Raw genomic sequence first — 22,080 nt, 5'->3', positions numbered from 1 at the left:
AACAAACACCTTTCCACGGGGTGTTCCAGGGCTGCAAGCAGTGCAGTGCTTCAAAGGGACTCCCCCCCCCCTTTCTCTGAATAGGTTTGTTGTTAGGATAGCCACACATGCACGTTTTTGTTCTTTGGGGCTTTTGATTTTCTACTGTCAGCTGATTTGGAACCAGTTAAAGGATGAGATCCCTTTCCTGCTCCAGCTCTCTGGGAGCAGTGGTGACACACTGCGATCCCATACCCGTGGGGTATGAGCCTTCCCGGGGGATGCTCTGCTCAACGAGCAACCAAGTGGGAATTCTGCGTCAGCCAGGCTCTCCAGGCACATGGAGAAAAGATGTTCCCTTCTATTAATACCTGGCACAGCAGTGTGCCCAGGTGGGCAACAGAGCCAGTGGCATCCTGGGCTGGCTAAGGAGCTCTGTGGGCAGCAGGACAAGGGAGGTTCTTGTGCCCCTGTGCTCAGCACTGCTCAGGCCACCCCTGGAGTGCTGTGTCCAGTTCTGGGCTCCTCCATTGCAGAGAAATGTTGAGGTGCTGGAAGGTGTTTGGAGAAGGGCAGCAAGGCTGGGAGGGGCCTGGGGCACAGCCCTGTGAGGAGAGGCTGAGGGAGCTGGGGGTGTGCAGCCTGCAGCAGAGGAGGCTCAGGGCAGAGCTCATTGCTGTCTTCAGCTCATTGCTGAAGGGAGGCTGTAGCCAGGTGGGGTTGGGCTCTGCTGCCAGGCACCCAGGGACAGAAGAAGGGGACAGAGTCTGAAGCTGTGCCAGGGCAGGTCTAGGCTGGATGTTGTTAGGAAGTTGTTGTGAGAGAGAGTGATTGGCACTGGAATGGGCTGCCCAGGGAGGTGGTGGAGTAGCCATGCCTGGAGGTGTTGAAGCCAAGGCTGGCTGGGGCACTTAGTGCCATGGTCTGGTTGATTGGGTAGGGCTGGGTGCTAGGTTGGACTGGCTGAGCTTGGAGTTCTCTTCCAACCTGCTTGATTCTGTGACAGGATTTTAGAAGTGTGGTGGACAAGAGGTGGTGGAGGTTGAGTACGAAGGGAAAGAGGCTGTGAATGTTCCAGGTGGCTGAGGATGTGTAGGATCCCTGTGTCCCACAGCAAAGAATGGTAGATTTCAGAAACAAATGTGGTTTTTTTCCCAATATTTTCTTAAGCTTGGCATTCATTTTTCCTGTGATTGTTTGCTGCATGGTGTGAATGTGCAGAATTTCATGTGCACAAGGGAGCATAAAGTTCTCCAAGTTTATTTGTACTTGTTTGAGTATTTTTACACAGCTGAAGGCTTCCTTTGCTTTATCTTTTTATTGCTTCTTTTTGTCCTTCCCCTCCTTGGTTTCTCAGCTGCCACTTCTCCAGGTAACAGAGGTGCCTGGGTCTGCCTTCAGCTACCTGAAAGGAGGTTGTGGAGAGGTTGGTGCTGGTCTCTGCTCACAGGTCATTAGTGATAGAACAAGAGGCAGTGGCCTCAAGCTGCCAGTGGGGAGGTTTAGACTGGACATTAGGAAAAAAAAATTCCTAGCAAGAGGAATATACTGCCCAGGGAGGTGGTGGAGTCACCAAATGTGTTTAACAGTGGTTTGGATGCGGTGCTTGGGGCTATGGTTTAGAATGAGCCTCGTAGAGTAGAGATCTGGGTTGGACTTGGTCCTCCTGAGGGCCTTTTCCAGCTGGAATGTTTCTGTGATTTCTGTGAGGGAAGATCCATCTTCCCTAGGACAGCAGCACTGCTGTCCCTGCAGAGCACCACAGCCATCTTCTGGAGGCTGTACAGCCAGGAGCCAAGGCTGCCAAGCTGCCTGAAAGGTGGGATGCAGTTTGTGCTCCTGAGAAGCAGGAGGACTTTCCTTGTCCTTCTCTTCCCACAGAGGTCATGCCCAGGAACCCCCACTCCACAAAGCCACTTTAAGCCAGCAGCAAGAGTGTGGGAAAAGAAGGACAGAATCCCAGACTGCCAGCTCGGAAGGGACCCCAAGGGTCATCTGCTCCAACCTTTCTGGGTGACAGTGGAGATTCAGTGAGCTGCCCCAGCACCCTGGCAAGCTGAGCTTCCAACTGCCCAGTGCAGGGCACTCCACTGCTTCCCTTGGGAGCTGATTCCAGGCTCTGACTGTTCTCATGGCAAACATTTCCTTTTGGAGCCCAATGGGAATGTCCCCAGCAGTAACTTGCACTCCTTGTCTGCCTCATGGCACTCCTTGTATGAAGGGAGTCTACCAGGAGGCAGCCACTCTGACCTGGTCCATGGTGATAAGGTCTCCCCTGAGCCTTCTCTTCTCCAGGCTGACCCAACTCAGCCTTTCCTCCCATGGCAGGGCTTCCAGTCCTCTGACCACTCTCACTGCTCCCCCAGTATGGCGATGGGTGGCACCTGTATGCCCAAACATCTGCCTTGTGCATGCAGCCACTTCTGCAGTGGGCTCCTGCCCTGCCAGCGCTGATTCTCCGTTGCAGCAGCATTGAGGCTTTTTCATATGCACATGTGGCATCTGGGTTCTGTCCTCCTCTTCTGAGCAGGCAGCACTCAAGGCTGAGCCAGCCCCAAACATCTGCGATTAGATCTCGAACAGAAACCTTTCACGCGTGGCCACGGTGGAGGAAACCTGCTCCTTTGCAGAGTGGGAAGAACAAAAGGAGGTTTATTTTCTTCTAGCTCTGAAAGTCTACCTTAAATTAAGTAAACTGTTCCCTGAGGGAGAAAGTGTCCAGGTACAGAATGTTCAGAAAGGAAATAGTCAAAGTGTCTGCCACGTCCCCAGTGTTTGTTTTAAACTGTGGAGGGTCAGAGTCAAAAAAAATGGACCATTATTTTCTAATTTGAAAGCAACAAAGAGGGGAAAAAAAACACCAAACCAACCCTCTTGCAGGTCACAGAGAATAAATTGACCTTCTTCAGGCTTGATGCTGCAGCCCATTAAGCACAGGTGATGAGAAGCTGCCTCTTGCAGGGATGGCTGCTGTCCCAAGTGCACAGCCCGTGTGAGCGCAGGGGGTCGGAGCCAGCCCACGCTGGAGGCAGCTCTGCAGTGTACAAGCTGCTGGCATTGGAACAGCAGAGGAATTGGAGTCTGAGCACTGCTGGGTTTTATCTGATGGAGGGGAAGAACCTTGCTGAGGGGGACTTCAGCAATGAAGAATCCACACCTCAACCGTAAGGGTATTGGTTTTGTGGGGCTTTTTTGCTGTTGTACAGCACTTTTGGACCAGTCCCAAGCAAAGCAGAGCTGCCCTGTGGTTCAGTCATGACAACATTTAGCTTGCCATGGGCTTTTCTGAAGTTCAAAATCATAGAATCACAGAATGCTTTGGGTTGGAAGGGATCTTCACAGGTCATCTAGTCCAACCCCTCCTGCAGTGAACAGGGACATCCTCCACTAGAGCAGGTTGCTCAGGGCCTTGTCGAGCCTCACCTTGAATATCTCCAGGGATGGGGCCTCAGTTACTTTCCTGGGCAACCTGTTCCAGCGTTCCACCACCCTACTGGTGCAGAACTTGTTCCTAACACACAATCTAAATCTGCTCTTCTCCAATTTCAAACCATTGCCTCCCATCCTATCGGTCCAGGCCTTTGCGAACAGTCCCTCTGCAGCCTTCTTGCAGCCTACTTCAGGTACTGGAGGGCTGCTATTAGGTCTTCCCAGAGCCTTCTCTTCTCCAGGCTGAACACCCCCAGCTCCTTCAGCCTGTCCTAACAGCAGAGGTGCTCCAGCCCCCCTGATCATTTTCCTGGCCCTCATCTGACTGACTCTGAAAGCTCCCTTCAAATATAGGTTATCTCCTGCATCATTGCCAGTAGACATACCAGTGTAAGGACTCCCCAGTGAAATCTTGCTCTCAATTTTACCTTTTTGGTCCCTTTGCAGAGCAAGGCTGTAGCTGCATGTGTTTCTCTTTATTACTGCTGTGAAAATGGAGGAGAAAGAAAGGCCTGGGGAAGATGCTCAGACTTGGTTTGCTGTGGGAGCGTGAAAATGCTGTGGGCTGGATGCTGATGCTCTGCTACAGAGGTTTGTTTCTCTTTCAGAACACAGCAGTCCAGTGTGCCGTTGTCATTGTTCCCCTTTCTCTTTGCCACGCAGCGTTTCCAGGAGCACAGAATTTATCTGGAGCAGTGATCGATGGTGGAAGTATCTCACTGCAGTTTGAGGGAGGAGTTCCCCATTCTGGCTGATTGAGGAGGGAGTGGCAGGTACACCGAGCTCTTCCATACCCATTAAAGTGCAATCAAAGAGCTGAGGTCACAGCATCATCTCAAAGGCACAAGGGCTGATGAGTGAGAGTGTCATTTGTGCTGCCAGCTGAATTTAGTGCTTTGAGGAAAGGCTATTAACAAAGTCCTTTTTGGTACTGACAATATCTAGACACTCAGAGAACATTGAAAGTTCAGAAGTGGCAGGAAAGTCATAGTGGAGTTGGTGAAAGAATTGAGGTCTGAATTTTGCAAGCTTGAGAGCACAGCATTGCTGTTGCTGAGCCTCAGGGGTGTCCATCCACCCAGACTGGCTGGGCCTGAACTTTCATAGCCTGCAAAACTGGGTGGAGTATGCTGCAGCCTGGCAGTACAGGGCTGAGCTCACTCAGGAGAGCAAGTCCTTTGGTTCCTGTCACAAGCTGGTGGCTTGTCTTGAGGAGAGGTGCATGGAGAGCATCATGTGCTAAGCTGGCACTTAGGTTTGGGAAGGCTCAAGTGTCTCCTTACAGGCCTCACTGTCTCTGTTCCACTGCAGGTGAATGGGAATAGCTGCCATTCACACCCCCAGCACTACCAGTTTGGACAACAATCCTTTTACTTCTCATCCAAGCAGTCATGACCCAGAAATCCTTGGAATCATAGAATCAGGCAGGTTGGAAGAGAGCTCCAAGCTCAGTCAGTCCAACCTAGCACCCAGCCCTGCCCAACCAACCAGACCATGGCACTAAGTGCCCCAGCCAGGCTTGGCTTCAACACCTCCAGCCACGGGCACTCCACCACCTCCCTGGGCAGCCCATTCCAATGCCAATCACTCTCTCTAGCAGGAACTTCCTACTAACATCCAGCCTAGACCTGCCCTGGCACAGCTTGAGACTCTGTCCTCTTGTTCTGTTGCTGCTTGCCTGGCAGCAGAGCCCAACCCCACCTGGCTACAGCCTCCCTGCAGGTAGTTGTAGACAGCAATGAGGGCACCTCTGAGCCTCCTCTTCTGCAGGCTGCACACCCCCAGCTCCCTCAGCTTCTCATAGGGTTTGTGTTCCAGGCCCCTCCCCAGCCTTGCTGCCCTTCTCTCCACACCTTCCAGCACCTCAACATCTCTCTTCAGTTGAGGGGCCCAGAACTGGACACATTGTTCCTTGAGGAACAATGACTGAGGGACCTACCTTGCCACTTCCACTGAGTCACTTATGTTTTCAGAGAGGATAATACAGAAATAAATAACCAAACATCTCTCTCAAATAGCATCATTTACACTTGGGAGATGCCTGCATCCACCCTGTCACATAAATTACCATCTCTGAACTCGGCTGTCAGGATGTGTCCTCACCAGTTGACATCCATGGAAGGTGTCAGAAGAAGGGGATGGGTTTTGTGGAAAGCAGGAGGAATTCAAGTGCCAAGTGAATGTGCTTGTCCTGGCATTACCTCCAGTGCTGAGGGCATCTCGGCCCCGCCAGAGACGAGCCCTGGCCTGACCTTTGCTCCTCAGCCTGCCCTGCTTGCCTGTGACTTCAGTAGCTGCAAGGCTGGCAGCCGGAGCAAGCCCTGTCCTCCTGCAGCTCGGACAGTAAGTGGCCCTGAGGCAAGGGCTGCAGGGATGTTACAGCTTCCACAGGCTTTCCTCTCGGCTCTGCTGCTTTCTCCTGCTTTGCTGCTGCCGACATGAGATTGTCTCATCTGGTAGCAGAGGAGATGAGCTCTGTTAGACAGATCTGGCTTGCTGGGAAGGGTGTAAAAGGCAGCAGCTACTCTGTGTGTTGTATTTCCTGCACACTAATGAAGCTTGTTGTTTCTGGAGCTACTTTTTAGCCTTGTTGTGTGTTGATTCTAGCCTGCTGCTTTCATTCCTCCCATTTGAAATAAGCGGGAGAACAAAGTAAAATGCCAGCTCCCTGTCTGCCTCCCTCCCTCACCCCACCAAAAGAAAGTAGCAATGGAAGAAAACTGGGGAATTGTAAGGATGCATCATGCTAAGAATCATGGAACAGTTTGAGCTGGAAGGGACCTTAAAGATCACCTAGTTCTGACTCCTCTGCCGTGAGCAAGCACACTTCCCACTGGCCCAGGTTGCTCAAGACCTCATCCAAATTCAACTTAAACACCTCCAGGGAGGAGGCCTCCACAACCTCCCTGGGCAGCCTGTGCTTGATGTCAAGAATGATTGCAGTTGCTTGCTGCCCAGAGCTGGAATGTAGGAGACTGAAAGCTTTATAGTGTCAGCAGTGGGTTCCTGCCCAATGCGTTTCATCCTTAGGTGGTAAGCACAGGAGCCCTGCTGCAGCAGGAAACAGTGCTGGGGGTGGTGTCAGCTCTGCATGCACACGTTTTTGGCTTGCCACATGGAGAGGGAATTTGCAGCAGCCCAAACTGGCAGAAGTGTGTCTGTTGCCTTGCAGAAAAGCCTAACTCGTGCTCCTCTCTTCTGCGATCAGGTAAGCTGCCGAAACACGGCGACTGCTGCCTGTGCTTGCTGGCCTCCCAGCCCTGAGAAACCTGTGAATCAGATTGGTTTATTTAGGCCCTGATTCAGCAAAGCACTTAAGTACATGCTTCAGGTTTGCTTCTTTCCGGGAAGAACTGTCAGCAACGCTCAGATTTAAGCATGTGCCTCAGTGCTCTCCTGACTGCAAGAGCAAACAAGTGGTGGGGGGCAGCGTGTGCTGCTGCTGTGTGCTGCGGGCTGGCAGGCAGCCTGCAGGCTTGAGACCCTCCCCCCCCCCCCGGTGTGGAAAGTTTGGTCATTCATTTAGCTTTCCCTGGAACAGGAGCCCTAGACTGTGGGTCTGGGATGATTGTTTGTCCTTCCTCAGCAAGGCAGGTTGCTTCCATAGCACAGAATATTCCTTGTGTCTCACTCTGCACGTTTGTTGAAGGGTATAGTGTGGTTTGGGTTGGAAGGGAGCTTAAAGATCATCTAGATCAAGCCCCCCCGACATGGTAGGGGCACCTCCCACTGGCCCAGGTTGTTCAAGGCCCCATCTGAGCTGGTCTTGAACACCTCTAGGGAGGGAGCATCCACAGCCTCCCTGGGCAGCCTATGCCAGTTTCTCTGCACCCTCACCCTCAAGAATTCCTTCCTCATCTCCACTCTCAATCTCCCCTGTTACAGCTCAAAGCCGTTGACCCTTGTCCTTGTCAAAAGTCCCTCTCCAGCTCTCCTGCAGCCCCCTTCAGGAGCTGGAAAGCTGCTCTAAGGTCTCCAGAGCCTTCTCCAGGATGAACAACCCAAACTCCTTCAGCCTCTCCCACAGGGGAGGTGTGTGTTGCCCTGCAGTGTGGGGCAGGGAGCCTCTGTTCCCATCAGCAGTATTTCTTCAGACTTTCCTGTTTGGTTACTGTCCCCTAAGAGCTGTAAAACGAAAGTAGCAACTATGTTACATATATCGGAGTCTTTACTGGTTTGTAGGATTTATTTGACCTGTCTTTCCCACCCCCTGGAGGTGTTTCAAAGAGGCAGAGATGTGGTGCTGAGGGACATGGCTTACACCAGGCTTGGTAGAGTTATAGAATGATTGGACTTGATGACCTTAAAGGTCTTTTCCAGCCAAAACCATGCTGTGATTCTGCCTTGAGGAGCATGCAGGCACATACCTGTGTGCCTGCATTGCACATGGGTGCTTTGGCTTACAAACTGGAACCGAGAAGGTTTCACCTCAGCAGGAGGAGAAGCTTCTTTACAGTGAGGGTGCTGGAGCCCTGGAGCAGGCTGCCCAGAGGAGGTTGTGGAGTCTCCTTCTCTGAAGACTCAAAACCTGCTTGGATGCATTCCTGTGCAGACTACCCTGGGTGATCCTGCCTTGGCAGGGGGGTTGAACTCGCTGATCCCTGGAAGTCTCTTCCTCTAAGAGAAGGTTTTGTGATTCTGTGCTTTAAGGCTGCATGGGAGAGGGAGATGAATGCTTTATTTGTTACCTTTCAGAGTAGAAGGTCTGAGGAGTGGCAGAGGTTACTGCACCGTTCCTGCATCTTGGTGGAACTGTGTGTTCAATTCAGACCTACTGCATTCAGACCCCAGCATTAGCAGAGCTTTGCTCCCCTGGGAGCCTGAAGCTGTAGAAGAGGCACTTAGCCCACAAGATGGTTGTATTTCAGTCTACTCCAGGCAGCTTCTGATGGAGCATTCTTTCTAATCCCCACCCATATCTGACCTGTTCTATCTTGTTTTTTAAGAGCTGCACCCAGCCAGTCCCTAGCTCTCTGCAGAAGGCTTCCACAGGTTTTTTCCTCCTTGCTGAGCTTATTTGGACAGGGAGCCCACCTATCAGTGAACAGAATTCCTGGGTGAGTTTTGCTTCATTTGCAAAACTGGGAATGGGTTTAGAGCATCTCTGTCCTTTTATGAAACCCAGGAGACACGAGCATGGCTAGACATGCTTCCCCCCCCCCCCCTTTGATGTTCAGAACACGCTGAGCAAACCTGATGTTTGCCATCTCTGTTTCCCACCCGATGTACAAAAATGCAAAGGTCTTTCCAGAAGCCTGGGTCAGTGCTGATGCTGCAGGCTGGACTGCAAAGGGTCTGGGCAGGTTTTGTTACCAACTTGGCTGCAATCAGCCTAGAAAATACTCGCAGTGTGGGTTTAACAAAACGTAGGGGGGGGGTTATACATGCAAACCAATTTGATCTGTGAATCTCTGTGCTCCCTCCCCACTGCTGCTGACAGCCTCTTCCCACACTTCCTTGGTAGCGCCGTTTGGCTGTTCCAGCTCCTTTAGGTTTCGGTTACTGATCAGTGTAATTGCAGTAATAAAAGAGGAATTTAAGCTTCCTTTTCTTGTAGTTGAAGGCTCTTCTCCTGGGCAAGCTTGAAGCCTCAATAGCAGTCACACGAGCAACATCCCGCGCCTGTCAAGTGTTTGCAAAGCTAGGCGGGTGTACTTCGGGAAGATAAAGGGCTGGATTTTGGGAACTTGGAAAGAGCCCAACCCTATCCAGCAGCACTGGAACGGCTAATATTAGAATGGGAAACTCTAGGGACAGCTTAACATTTTAGTGCATGCCAAGCATGAATAGGAATGCATTGAAAGCAGCTTGTTGTATAACACAAGTAGGAGTAATTCGAGTTGCCTTTAGTCTGGTGGAAAACTACAGCTGTGAGCAATGAGTTAATTTTTTCCGTGTGTGTGGCATAGATTTCTTTGGGTTTGTTTTGTTTTTTTTTTCCCTGTGGAGTTTGCTTTTAGTTTTGTAGGTTCTGAATCCATAGAGCAGCAACTTTGAAAGCAGTCATTTGTTGTTTTGTGCCATCCCAGGTTTGCTGCTGCTGGTACAGATCCGCAGTTAGTGATGGGTTAAATACCTTAAAAACGTGAAGTGGTTTGGGGGCTGCTGAGCAGGAGCAGCTCCTTCTGCTTTGTATACAAGAAAGCTGCCGGCTGCTCTTCCTGCCAGAAAGTTTTCATCAGAAAAGGGAAGAGGAGGCAGCTAATGAAAAAAAAATAATAAAAGAAATTGAAAGCAAGCTTAAAATTTTTTTGGGGAAAAAAATAATTAAAAAATTGGGAAAAATAAATGGAAAAGGGAAAAAAATCATGGGAAGAAAAAAATAATTTGAAGCAAAAAAAAAGAAGTGGAAGTAAAAAAAAAAGAGTTGGAAGCAAAAAATAAAGAAGAATTGGAAGCAAAAAAAAAGAATTGGAAGCAAAAAAATTTGGAAGGAAAAAAAACAAAAAAAAATTGGAAGAAAAAAATTTTGAAGCAAAACAAACAAAGAATCGGAAGCAAAATAAAACAAAAAAAATTGGAAGATAAAAAATTAATTGGGAGAAAAAAATTAATTGGAAGCAAAAATAATTGGAAGCAAAAAAAAAAGAATTGGAAGCAAAAAAATTTGGAAGAAAAAAAAAGAATTGGAAGCAAAAAAAATTGGAAGGAAAAAAAACAAAAAAAAGAATTGGAAGCAAAAAAATTTGGAAGAAAAAAAAATAATTAGAAGCAAAAAAAAAAAAAGAAAAATAATTGGAAGCAAAAAAAAAGAATTGGAAGCAAAAAAAAAGAATTGGAAGCAAAAAAAAAGAATTGGAAGCAAAAGAAAAAGAACTGGAAGCAAAAAAAGAATTGGAAGAAAAAAAAATTGGAAGAAAAAAAAATTGGAAGCAAAAAAACCCAAACAAACAAAAAAAAGAATTGGAAGAAAAAAAAACACAAAAGAAAGAAATAAAAATAATTGGAAGAAAAAAAATTAATTGGAAGAAAAAAAATAATTGGAAGAAAAAAAAAAAGAATTGGAAGCAAAAATAATTGGAAGGAAAAATAATTGGAAGCAAAAAAAAAAAAGGGATTGGAAGCAAAAAAGATTGCAACAATTTGAAGAAAGGGATTTTAAAAACGAATAAAATTACAAACTAGAAAATAATGGAGGGGAAAATGATAGAAAAAGTAATGGAAAATTATAAACGAAAGCAAACCAAAACCAAGTTTGAGGAGTAAATCAATGGGAAAAGCCTGCCGAGTGCAACCTCCTTGCTTGGCCTGGGAGCGCTGCTCGCTCGATCGTGCCCACGCCACGCTGCTGGCCCTTGCCGGGAAGTCGCCCTGCCGAGGCTCTGCGGAGGCGGCGCTCGACCCGTTCCCGCCTGGGCGCTGCCGGGCTCCGCGCAGCTCCCGGGCTCCCGCGCAGTCCCTGCGCTCCGCGGGCCGGGGCAGCGGGGAGGTGAGTGGGGACGAGGCGTGAGGCGCTTTCCCCTGCGGCGGGCACGAACCCCGGGCTCTGCCAGGCTGCGCCGCTATGAAACGACCTCCGTTATTGGTCGCCTGCCCGCTCTCGCTGCTGCAACGCTAAACGCCATTGGCCGCCCGCTCCTCCCATGCGCAGCTCGGTGCGGGAAATGCCGCCGGTACCCACAATGGCTGCCGGCGCAGCGCCGCGCCCGTTTCAGCGCTGCCAGCGCCGGCTCGGGGCTGATTCCGTTTCTCTTTTTCTGTTGTTTTCCCTGCAGGTTGCTGAAAAGTGCCTTTCCTGAAGCCACCGCTGCTTGGATTTCTGTCTAGGGCTGCCTCTGCCTGCCCCCCTTCGCCCCCGTTCTCGTTTTAATCCGGCGTTGCTTGCGGTTCGTGCGCTGACGGCAAACTCCTCCAGCCTTGCCCTTTAGTTTTGTCGTTTGGATTTTTTTTTTCCCTTTTTTCCCTTTTTTTCTTTTTTTTTTTCTTTGCTCCCCATTCACACTCAGTTCGCTCAGCCATTTTATTCGATTTTTTTTTGTTGTTTTATCCTCCTTTCCTCGAGTATGTAGCAAATATCGAAAGAGGGGAGAAAAAAAAAACCAACTCAACAACAACCACCACCCAAACCAATTCAGACGTCCTTGGGGCTCGTTTTGATGCTCGGGAAGCGCAGGTTTTTATTAAGCAAGGAAAAAAAAAACCCAACCCAACGAAACCAAACAGATAATAAATACAATCCCTAAAGTTTTCTCCCCTTCACCAAGGACCGAAGCGCTGCCAGCAGCATAAGCTTTTCTTTTTCCCACCCCCCCCACCCCCCAAACCCCCTCCGCAGGGGAGTAATCGAAACCATTAACTGGAGAGCACAGAGAAGGCTTTTTGAACGTCTGCCCCCAGTTATTCCGCCGGTAAACTTTGGGCAGCGGCACAACAACAAAACAAAACACTTCATGTTTTAACTTCTACGATTGCACTTTTAGGAGCTGGCCTCTAATTTGATGATTGATTTTGGGGTTTTTTGTTTCCCTCTCGCTTGTTGGGATAATAAGATTTCTATTTTACGATTGGCTTTATGTTTTAATTCTCGTTTTAAACCGACACGGCTTTTGACTTCAAGCGAATAAAAACCTAAGTGCTGATGAATAGGAGTTCTACCAAAGCAACAAGTTAGTTCTTTCGTCGAGTTTTCACTTGAATTCACTTTTTTAACCCCCCCAAAACCCCCCCTTCTTTCTCCCCTCCCCCCTCCCCACCTTTTTTAATAGAAGAAACCAACCCAGCCCTTCAGGTCGGCAGTGCAAACGTTGCCCGCCCCCCCCCGAAGCAGGGTGGCGATTTGCTGGCGGCTGGAGTTCCTCCGTGGGGGTTTTTAATATGGCTGTAAACGTTTCCCTGGTTCGTGATACAAAATGGCTGACGTTAGAAGTGTGCCGAGAGTTCCAGAGAGGGACTTGTTCTCGCTCCGACGCCGAGTGCAAGTTCGCCCACCCGTCGCGCAGCTGCCATGTGGAGAACGGACGAGTGATTGCCTGCTTTGACTCGCTCAAGGTGAGAGCTGATGCCTGCCTCCCCTCGGCTCGCTTTGCTTTCCCCCCCCCCCCCCCTTCCCTCCCGCAGAGAGTAGCGCTCTGGGTTCTGCGAAGGGTGCCTGGGAGCCAGGCTGAGCCTGACATCAGGCGTGGCAGGGAGAGAGTGTTTGGTCCAGGGTGTTATCCCGCGGTGGCTCAGGTGTACTTGAAATGGAGGATGCGCCTCGTGGGCAGCAGATGAAACTCAGATGGGAAAAGCAGAGAAACCTTTCGTTTGTGTCCGGAGCGTGGCAGATGCTGGGGGCTGAAACGTGCTTCCAAGGAGCAGAAATGAAAGCAGCGCTTCCAGATAATGAATCAACTTCACATGTGTTTCCTGGAGCCGGAGTTGCAGATGCACTCTAATGCTCGCCTGTAGATGAGGAGCAGCCCAGATGCTGCGAGGACAGCACTGCCGGGAAGACGGGCACCGGGGCCATGCATCCTGCAAGGAGCATCCCTGTCTGAGTTAGAGCTGAGTGTTTCTGCTCTGAGCTCCCTGCAAACACCATGGCCCTGCTAGGGCTGAGTTAGAGCTGAGCCCTTCTGCTCTGAGCTCCCTGCAAACACCATGGCCCTGCTAGGGCTGAGTTAGAGCTGAGCGTTTCTGCTCTGAGCTCCCTGCAAACACCATGGTCCTGCTAGAGCTGAGTCAGAGCTGAGCGTTTCTGCTCTGAGCTCTCTGCAAACACCATGACTGTGCTAGGACTGAGTTAGAGCTGAGCCTTTCTGCTCTGAGCTCTCTGCAAACACCATGACTGTGCTAGGGCTGAGTTAGAGCTGAGCCTTTCTGCTCTGAGCTCCCTGCAAACACCATGGCCCTGCTAGGGCTGAGTTAGAGCTGAGCCTTTCTGCTCTGAGCTCTCTGCAAACACCATGGCCCTGCTAGGGCTGAGTTAGAGCTGAGCCTTTCTGCTCTGAGCTCTCTGCAAACACCATGGCCCTGCTAGGGCTGAGTTAGAGCTGAGCCTTTCTGCTCTGAGCTCTCTGCAAACACCATGGCTGTGCTAGGGCTGAGTTAGAGCTGAGCCTTTCTGCTCTGAGCTCTCTGCAAACACCATGGCTGTGCTAGGGCTGAGTTAGAGCTGAGCCTTTCTGCTCTGAGCTCTCTGCAAACACCATGGCCCTGCTAGGGCTGAGTTAGAGCTGAGCCTTTCTGCTCTGAGCTCTCTGCAAACACCATGGCTGTGCTAGGGCTGAGTTAGAGCTGAGCCTTTCTGCTCTGAGCTCTCTGCAAACACCATGGCTGTGCTAGGGCTGAGTTAGAGCTGAGCCTTTCTGCTCTGAGCTCCCTGCAGAGCTGATTTTGCAGACAGTAAATGGCTCTTTGCCTGGGCCAAAGTCATTTTTGGGGCCCCAGGGTTGACTTTCCAAGTTTACCAAACACTTGGGCTCCGAGTTGCGGTAGTGGGGACGGGGGGTTCAGAGGATGGGGAGAGGTGGGCATCTCTGGAGGTCTCTTCCAACCTGGTTGATTCTATGATTCTGAGATTGCCTCACCATGGTTCTCAGGAAAGGAATATCCATTTCTTTTCCTCTCTCTCCCTGAAGTGTGGCTCCTCCAAGGTGTTTGAAATAGGATTGTGTGAACCCTGAGACAACATGGATAACTGCTTGCTGTTGAGAACTCCTGACCTTGGTGTTTTGATCAGAGGAATGAACCTGTTTGAGTTAGAAGGAATCTGTTAAGTTTTACAAGCTCAGAAATTTTCCCTTGAACTTCCAACTGTTGCTTGGAAAGGTTTGCTCTGATTTTTGTGAACATGATGAGTAGCAGAGCTGATGGAATTGATGTATGCAGAGGTTCAGAGCGGGGCTGGCTCTGGCCTAATGTGGCTTTACCCAATTTATTACAGTTTGGGGCTGCTGCTTCATTTTCACTTCTCTTCCCTTTTTACCAAGAAGCTCAAGCTTCCTGTTTGCATTTGGGTTTGTTCTCTTTAATCTGATTAGATGCAGCCACTCTTAGTTCTACAGTGACTTTCAGATGTTCATTTACATTGCTGCCTTGCTGACAGTGAGAGACAAAAATGTTTTTACCATGGGAAGGAAAAAAGAAAGCCAAGAAAAGAAGTAATATTTTTTATGCCCTTGAAACTTTTGAGTTGTAACCAGTGGCAGTGCAGATACTTTGAATCATAGAATGGTTTAGGTTGGAAGGGATCTCAAGGATCATCCAGTTCCAACCCCTCCTGCCATAGGCAGGGACACCTGCAACTAGAACAGGTCGCTCAAGGCCTCATCCAGCCTGACTTTGAACACCTCCAAGGAGGTTGTGGTGCACAGAAGCACAGAATGTAATCTTTGAGGCCACCAAGATGCTGACAGGGCTGCAGCAGCTCTGCTCTGAGGACAGGCTGAGAGAGTTGGGGCTCTGCAGCCTGGAGAAGAGAAGGCTTGGAGGAGACCTTAGAGTGGCCTTCCAGGATCTGAAGGGGGCTACAGGAAGGCTGGGGAGGGACTATTGACAAGGTCTGGTAATGACAGGATGAGGAGGAATGGGTTTGAAGTGGCAGAGGGGAGATTGAAACTGGGTGTTAGGAAGAAGTTCTTTGCAGTGAGGGTGGTGAGACACTGGCACAGGTTGCCCAGGGAGGTTGTGGAGCACAGAAGCACCCAATGTGATCAAAGATCAAATTCTGTGCTTCTGTGCTCCACAACCTCCCTGGAGGTGTTCAAGGCTAGCTTGGATGAGGCCTTGAGTGACCTGTTCTAGTGGGAGGAGTCCCTGCCTATGGCAGGGGCTTGGAACTGGCTGAACTTTGAGGTCTATTCCCACCTAAACCATTCTATGATTCTCCTGCTTCAGCAGTGGGCAGCAGACTGGGGAGCAGCACATTGAGAAAACCAAATAAACAGCAGAGGAGTAGGGTATGATCTTCTGCTGGGCTCTGTGCAGCTGGGGTTCAAATCCCACCCACAGTTGTGCTTCAGCAGTGGGCAGTGGGATGGGGAACACCATGCTGGGAAAGCAGAAGAGGTAAGCAAAGCAGTGGGGTGTGGAGCTTCTGGAGCTCAGCCTGTTTTCCCATGGGGCTGCTTGTTAAAGGATGTCCTTGTCGCAGTTTGCACTTGACACAGTAGCAGGTTCCCAGTGTGTGCTACTTAAGTGGCCTGAATTTTCCAGGGAACAGCTCATTCCAGATTTTCCAGCCTTGGCAAAGGCCTGTGGTGGGGCTGACAGCTCTGCCTTTGGGAGGTACCCTGCGGGAGAGGTCGGACTGCGCAGAGTCGTTGGCTAAGGGTTGGTGGTGCAGCTGCTTCTGTACCCCACTTCTCAGAACACAAGTCTTGGGGTGCTTCACTCCTCCAGGTGCATGGATCCCATAGGTCTGCTGTGTCGTGGAGAGGTGTCTGTGTGTGTGTACACCATGTGCTTCCCACCCCGGTGACTAAACTTTCACACAGTGGTCCTTCTGTCCTTGGGCTGGAGCTGGGCTGGCAGTGGTGTTGAGGGGCTCCTGGGTAGAACAATGTCCTCCTTTACTGAGAGACTCATAGAATGGTTTAGGTTGGAAGAGACCTCAAAGATCATCCAGTTCCAACCCTACTGACATGGGCAGGGACTTGTTCCACTAGAGCAGATTGCTCAAGGCTTCATCCAACCTGGCCTTGAACACCTCCAGGAAGGGAGCATCCACAACCTCCCTGAGCAACCTGTGCCAGTGTCTCACCACCCTCATTCTCAAGCATTTCTTCCTCATCTCCACTCTCAATCTACCCTCTCCCAGCTCAAAGTCATTGTCTCTTATCCTGGCACTCCCAGCCCTTGTCACAAGTCCCTCCCCAGCTCTCCTGTAGCCCCCTTCAAGTACTGAAAAGCTGCTCTAAGGTCTCTCTGGAGCCTTCTCTTCTCCAGGCTGAACAGCCCAAACTTCCTCAGCCTGTCCCCACATGGGAGGTTCTCCAGCCCTGTGGTCATCTTCATGGCCTCCTCTGGACCCTCTCCAACAGTTCAGGTCCTTCTTGTGATGGAGACAGCAGAACAGGTTGCAGAGCTGCAGGTGGGGTCTCAGCAGAGCAGAGGGGCAGAATCCCCTTCCTGTGTTGCAGCTCTCTCTGCTCTGGATGCAGCCAGCACACAGCTGCCTGCTGGGCTGCAAAGGAGGAGATGATGATGATGATGATGTTCTCAGCCAGTGCAGAAGAGTATTTCGTGCCCGTGCTGTGGCTGTCTGGGTGGGATTAGTTGCTGTTTGCCTCTGCCAGCTGCTGAACCTGACCCTCTCTCATAGCTGCTTAGTGCTCTTTTCATCTTTTCACGCCCTGCCTTGGCAGAACATCTGTGTTGCTTTGTTGCAGACAGGATATAGGATGATTGCAGCTAATAAGTTTTCCTCTTGTCTTGCAGTCACCCAGGGCTTTGTTCAGAGGTTGCTTATCTGCATCCATTGTGTAGAGCTGGTGCTCGGGGTTTTTTTGTTTTGCTTTCCTCACAGACCTTTTTAAGGCTGAACAATGCCTTCATACAGGGACCTGTGATAACCCAGCCTACAGAGGCTTCACCTCGCTGGGCAGGTCACACATTGTATCTCTGTGTTTCATAGAACTATAGAATCAAGCAGGTTGGAAGAGAGCTCCAAGCTCAGCCAGCCCAACCTAGCACCCAGCCCTGCCCAACCAACCAGACTATGGCACTAAGTGCCCCAGCCAGGCTTGGCTTCAACACCTCCAGGCACAGAGACTCCACCACCTCCCTGGGGAGCCCATTCCAATGCCAATCACTCTCTCTGACAACAACTTCCTCCTCACACCCAGCCTGGACCTTCCCTGGCACAGCTTGAGGCTGTGTCCCCTTGTTCTGTTGCTGGTTGCCTGGCAGCAGAGCTCAACCCCACCTGGCTACAGCCTCCCTTCAGGTGGTTGTAGCCAGCAATGAGCTCTGCCCTGAGCCTCCTCTGCTGCAGGCTGCACACCCCCAGCTCCCTCAGCCTCTCCTCACAGGGCTGTGCTCCAGGCCCCTCCCCAGCCTTGCTGCCCTTCTCCAAACACCTTCCAGCACCTCAACATCTCCCTGCAATGCAGGAGCCCAGAACTGGACACAGCACTCCAGGGGTGGCCTGAGCAGTGCTGAGCACAGGGGCAGAAGAACCTCCCTTGTCCTGCTGGCTGAAGGCTTTACTGCAGCTCGATGCTTTTCTGTTGTATCTTTTGGCTTTTGCCTCTCTCTGCTATGGCAGCTCTGCTTCTGTGCCAGTGGGAAAAGCAGGAGCAGCTCCAGCGGCAGGCAGGCTGCCTCAGTGTGGGCTGTTTGATGGGTGACTCTGTGCTACCTGTACACTCGTGAAGAGCAGACAGGACTCCTAAAGGTGTTGGTGGGGGTTGTTTGGTGCTTGGCTGGGGCTCTACAGGAGGTTGTGTGGTTGTGCAAAGCTTTGATCATGAACTACTGGCCCTTGGTTCGATTGGAAGCACACAGGGCTGAATCTTACTATCCTGAGCTGTGGTTCATCAAAGGGGGAGTTTGCACATTTGTAGGCAGCAGAAGGAAACTTTCTCAAGCACATTGATGAGAAACTTAAAAATAGTGCCTTGTGAGAAGCTGTTCACAGATCTGAATCAAGTGCCAAGAGAGCTCTGGCTCTCCTCACCCTTCCCCCTTGGTTATTCTGGATGAGCAGAGATTTCTGAATTAATTTGTGTGAGTGAAAGGGCAGGCAGCTCTGCTTGGGGCAGGGCAGCCCAGAGGCACAAGAGCCCAGCCATGCTGGGGCTTCCCCCTTCCAGAATTGACTGCTGGGGCTGCTGGGCAGTTGGCTGATGCTTTGTGGTACCTCCTGGGCAGGTCCCAGTGGCACCTCTGAGACATTTGGAATGAAAGAGAGAATCACAGGATGGTAGGAGTTGACCTCTGAAGGTCAAGTCCAACCTCCCTGCCAGAGCAGGATCACCTTGGGTGCTGTGTCCAGCTGTGGGCTCCTTCATTGCAGAGAGATGTTGAGGGTCTGGAAGGTGTTGAGAGAAGGGCAGCAAGGCTGGGGAGGGGCCTGGAGCACAGCCCTGTGAGGAGAGGCTGAGGGAACTGGGGGTGTGCAGCCTGCAGCAGAGGAGGCTCAGGGCAGAGCTCATTGCTGCCTGCAGGGAGGCTGTAGCCAGGTGGGGTTGGGCTCTGCTGCCAGGCAGCCAGCAAGAGAAGAAGGGGACAGAGTCTGAAGCTGTGCCAGGGCAGGTCTAGGCTGGATGTTAGGAGGAAGTTGTTGTCAGAGAGAGTGATTGGCATTGGAATAGTCTGCCCAGGGAGGTGGTGGAGTGGCTGTGGCTGGAGGTGTTGAAGCCAAGGCTGGCTGGGGCACTTATTGCCATGGTCTGGTTGGTTGGGCAGGGCTGGGTGCTAGGTTGGGCTGCCTGAGCCTGGAGCTCTCTTCCAACCTGCTTCATTCTATGATTCACCTAGGGCAGGTCACACAGGAACACATCCAGGTGGTCCTTCAAGTTCTCCAGAGAGACTCCACCACCTCTCTGGGCTGCCTGTTCCAGTGCTCTCCCACCCTCAGAGAAGTTCTCCCTTATGATCTGTATTCAGGTTTATGCTCATTTCCCCTTGTCCTGTTGCTGGGGACCACTGGCCCCATTTTCCTGACACCCACCCCTCAGATAATTGCAAGAAGTGTCCTTTATCACTGTAAACCCAGATGACCTTTCCTCAGCTTCTCTCCCAGCTGTGGTGTCCACCATCCCACCACAGCTGGTGCTTTTTGCAAGGGTCAGGGCAGGGTTTGCTGCCTGGTGGCACTGTGTGCACATGCTTTTGGTGGCACTGTGGTGGGCTGCCTGCCAGCGCCACTCAGGCCATTAACCTTCCCATTCAGTCTGCATCCGGCGGTTGTGGCATGAGCCTGTCTGCTGCTTTATTCCCTGGCCAGCAGATTGTCTGCTGTGGTCTTCAGTTTCTGGAGATGTCAGGAAAGGAGAGCATCTTCTCAGGTCACTAGGAACACTGCTGCAGCAGTAGGCTGAGAGATGGGCACTAGGAGCTAGAGACGTACATTATGGAAGTGCTTAGGTGATGCACAGCAAATATTCATGGATTAGCAGAATGGTTTGGGTTGAAAGGCACCCTAAGGGTCATCTGCTTCCACCCCTCATGCCATGGGCAGGGACACCTCCCACCAGCCCAGGTTGCTCAAGGCCTCATCCATCCTGGCCTTACACGCCTCCAGGAGGGGAGCATCATCCTTCCTGGGCAACCTATGCCAGTGTCTCACCACCCCCACTCTAAAGAATTCCTTCCTAATCTCCACTCTCAATCTCCCTTCTTCCAGCTCAAAGCCGTGGCTCCTCATCCTAGCACTACAAGCCCTTGTCAGAATCTCTCCCCAGCTCTCCTGTAGACCCCTTCATGTACCAGAGGCTTTGTGATTTGCAGAGGCTTTGTGCTGTATTGCTCACAGTTTGAATCGTAGAATGATAGAATGAAGCAGGCTGGAAGAGAGCTCCAAGCTCAGCCAGCCCAACCTAGCACCCAGCCCTGCCCAACCAACCAGACCATGGCACTAAGTGCCCCAGCCAGGCTTGGCTTCAACACCTCCAGATGACTGGTGGTGGCAACTCCACCACCTCCCTGGGCAGCCCATTCCAATGCCAATCACTCTCTCTGACAAAAGTTTCCTAACAACATCCAGCCTAGACCTGCCCTGGCACAGCTTGAGGCTGTGCCCCCTTCTTCTGTTGCTGCTTGCCTGGCAGCAGAGCCCAACCCCACCTGGCTACAGCCTCCCTTCAGGTGGTTGTAGCCAGCAATGAGCTCTGCCCTGAGCCTCCTCTGCTGCAGGCTGCACACCCCCAGCTCCCTCAGCCTCTCCTCACAGGGCTGTGCTCCAGGCCTTGAGTATCTGCACTGTGGATTCAGGGCTTCTAAAAGCAATTCAGGCCCCAGCTTTAGGAGGTGTGGTGGGGTTTGGCTGTTTTGTGGTGTTTGGGTTTGGTTTTGTTTTGTTTGGAGGTTTTTTTATATTTGCTTGGCTTGGTTTGGGTTTTTTTTTGTTTGCTTTGAAATTTGCTTTATGAATGTGGCTGCTTCTCTATGAAAATCTGGGTTCTATATGGAAATATGGATGAGTCCCCATGGAAATCAAGTGAAGGACATTTTCATAGAGCCATACAGTGGTTTGGGTTGGCAAGGACCTGCAAAGGTCATTTAGTGTTAACCTCCCTCCAGTGAGCAGGGACATCATCCTCAGGCTCACAGGATGTTAGGGGTTGGAAGGGACCCAAGGAGATCACTGAGTCCAAGCCCCCTGCCACAGCAGGACAATCCTATCTGACACAGGTCACACAGAAGCACATCCAGACAGGCCTGGAAAGGCTCCAGGGAAGGAGACTCCACAGCCTCTCTGGGCAGCCTGTGCCAGGGCTCTGGGACCCTTCCAGGCAAGAAGTTCCCCCTTGTGTTGAGCTGGAACCTCCTGTGCTGCAGCTTCCATCCATTGCTCCTTGTCCTATCCCAGGGAGCAGTGAGCAGAGCCTGTCCCCCCACTCCTGGCAGCCCTCAGAGCCTTGTTGAGCCTGACCTTGAATATCTCCAGGGATGGGGCTTTCCTGGACAACCTGTTGCATGTTCCATCACCTTCATGGTGCAGAATTTGTTCTTAACATCCAATCTAAACCTGCTCTTGTTAAACTTCAAACCATTGCCTCCCAACCTATCACTGCAGGCCTTTGGGAACAGTCCCTTTGCAGCCTTCTTGTAACCCCCTTCAGGTACTGGAGGGCTGCTCCCTGGAGCCTTCTCTGCTCCAGGCTGAACAACCTTAGGTCCCTCAGCTTGTTCTCATAGCAGAGATTTTGAGAGCCAGAAACTGGCATGGTGGGAATTCCAGGGGTGTGAATTTAAATCCCATCATTAAGCCTCTGCATGTTTCAAAACAGTTCTAGCTTAGGAAAAAAAATGACCAGGCAAGTTGTCTGTAGACAGGCATGAAACAAAGAGTTAAAAGTAGACTTTTGACCCAATAGTTTTCTAAAAGAAGTGTTATTACTTCCTAATAGTAGTTCAGGTCCCACAGTCACCTGCAAAGTTTGCTGTGCTTGGGCAATAAACTCTCCTTAGGAGCTTGCAAGTGGTGCACCTCAGGCTGTTCTTAGTTGTTTTCAGGTTAATTTGTAGCTGCTTTTTGCTGACTTCACTGCAGTTATTATTTCTGACTGGTACAGGTTTGCAATCCCCTTCCCCTTTCCCCTTTCCCTCTTCTCTTCTCCTTCTCCTTCTCTTCTCCTTCTCTTCTCCTTCTCTTCTCCTTCTCTTCTCCTTCTCTTCTCCTTCTCTTCTCCTTCTCTTCTCCTTCTCTTCTCCTTCTCTTCTCCTTCTCTTCTCCTTCTCTTCTCCTTCTCTTCTCCTTCTCTTCTCCTTCTCTTCTCCTTCTCTTCTCCTTCTCTTCTCCTTCTCTTCTCCTTCTCTTCTCCTTCTCTTCTCCTTCTCTTCTCCTTCTCTTCTCCTTCTCTTCTCCTTCTCTTCTCCTTCTCTTCTCCTTCTCTTCTCCTTCTCTTCTCCTTCTCTTCTCCTTCTCTTCTCCTTCTCTTCTCCTTCTCTTCTCCTTCTCTTCTCCTTCTCTTCTCCTTCTCTTCTCCTTCTCTTCTCCTTCTCTTCTCCTTCTCTTCTCCTTCTCTTCTCCTTCTCTTCTCCTTCTCTTCTCCTTCTCTTCTCCTTCTCTTCTCCTTCTCTTCT

General features: G+C 50.8%; 1 protein-coding gene across 12 annotated transcripts in view; it reads left to right on the top strand.

The window, feature by feature from the left end:
* The window catches only part of MBNL3 (muscleblind like splicing regulator 3), a 132,963-nt gene that overhangs the window by 38,376 nt on the left and 72,507 nt on the right, over positions 1-22,080 (top strand). For 11 of the 12 annotated variants that reach the window (XR_010305736.1, XR_010305735.1, XR_010305737.1 and 8 more), the window contains exon 2: positions 11,124-12,396. Coding sequence is in view for 9 of the 12 variants with exons in the window: in XM_064159098.1 (XP_064015168.1) it covers positions 12,223-12,396 (174 nt within the window). In the remaining 3 variants the exon portion in view is untranslated. Of the gene's footprint in view, positions 1-10,866; positions 11,004-11,123; positions 12,397-22,080 lie in introns of those variants that run through there. The other variant, XM_064159100.1, reaches the window with a different exon arrangement.

The sequence above is a fragment of the Pogoniulus pusillus genome, chromosome 19 (genome assembly GCF_015220805.1).
Source record: "Pogoniulus pusillus isolate bPogPus1 chromosome 19, bPogPus1.pri, whole genome shotgun sequence".
In the NCBI taxonomy this organism is placed as follows: Eukaryota; Metazoa; Chordata; class Aves; order Piciformes; family Lybiidae; genus Pogoniulus; species Pogoniulus pusillus.
The sequence above is the reverse complement of the archived record's forward strand: the minus strand, read 5'-3'. Positions and strand labels throughout refer to the sequence as shown.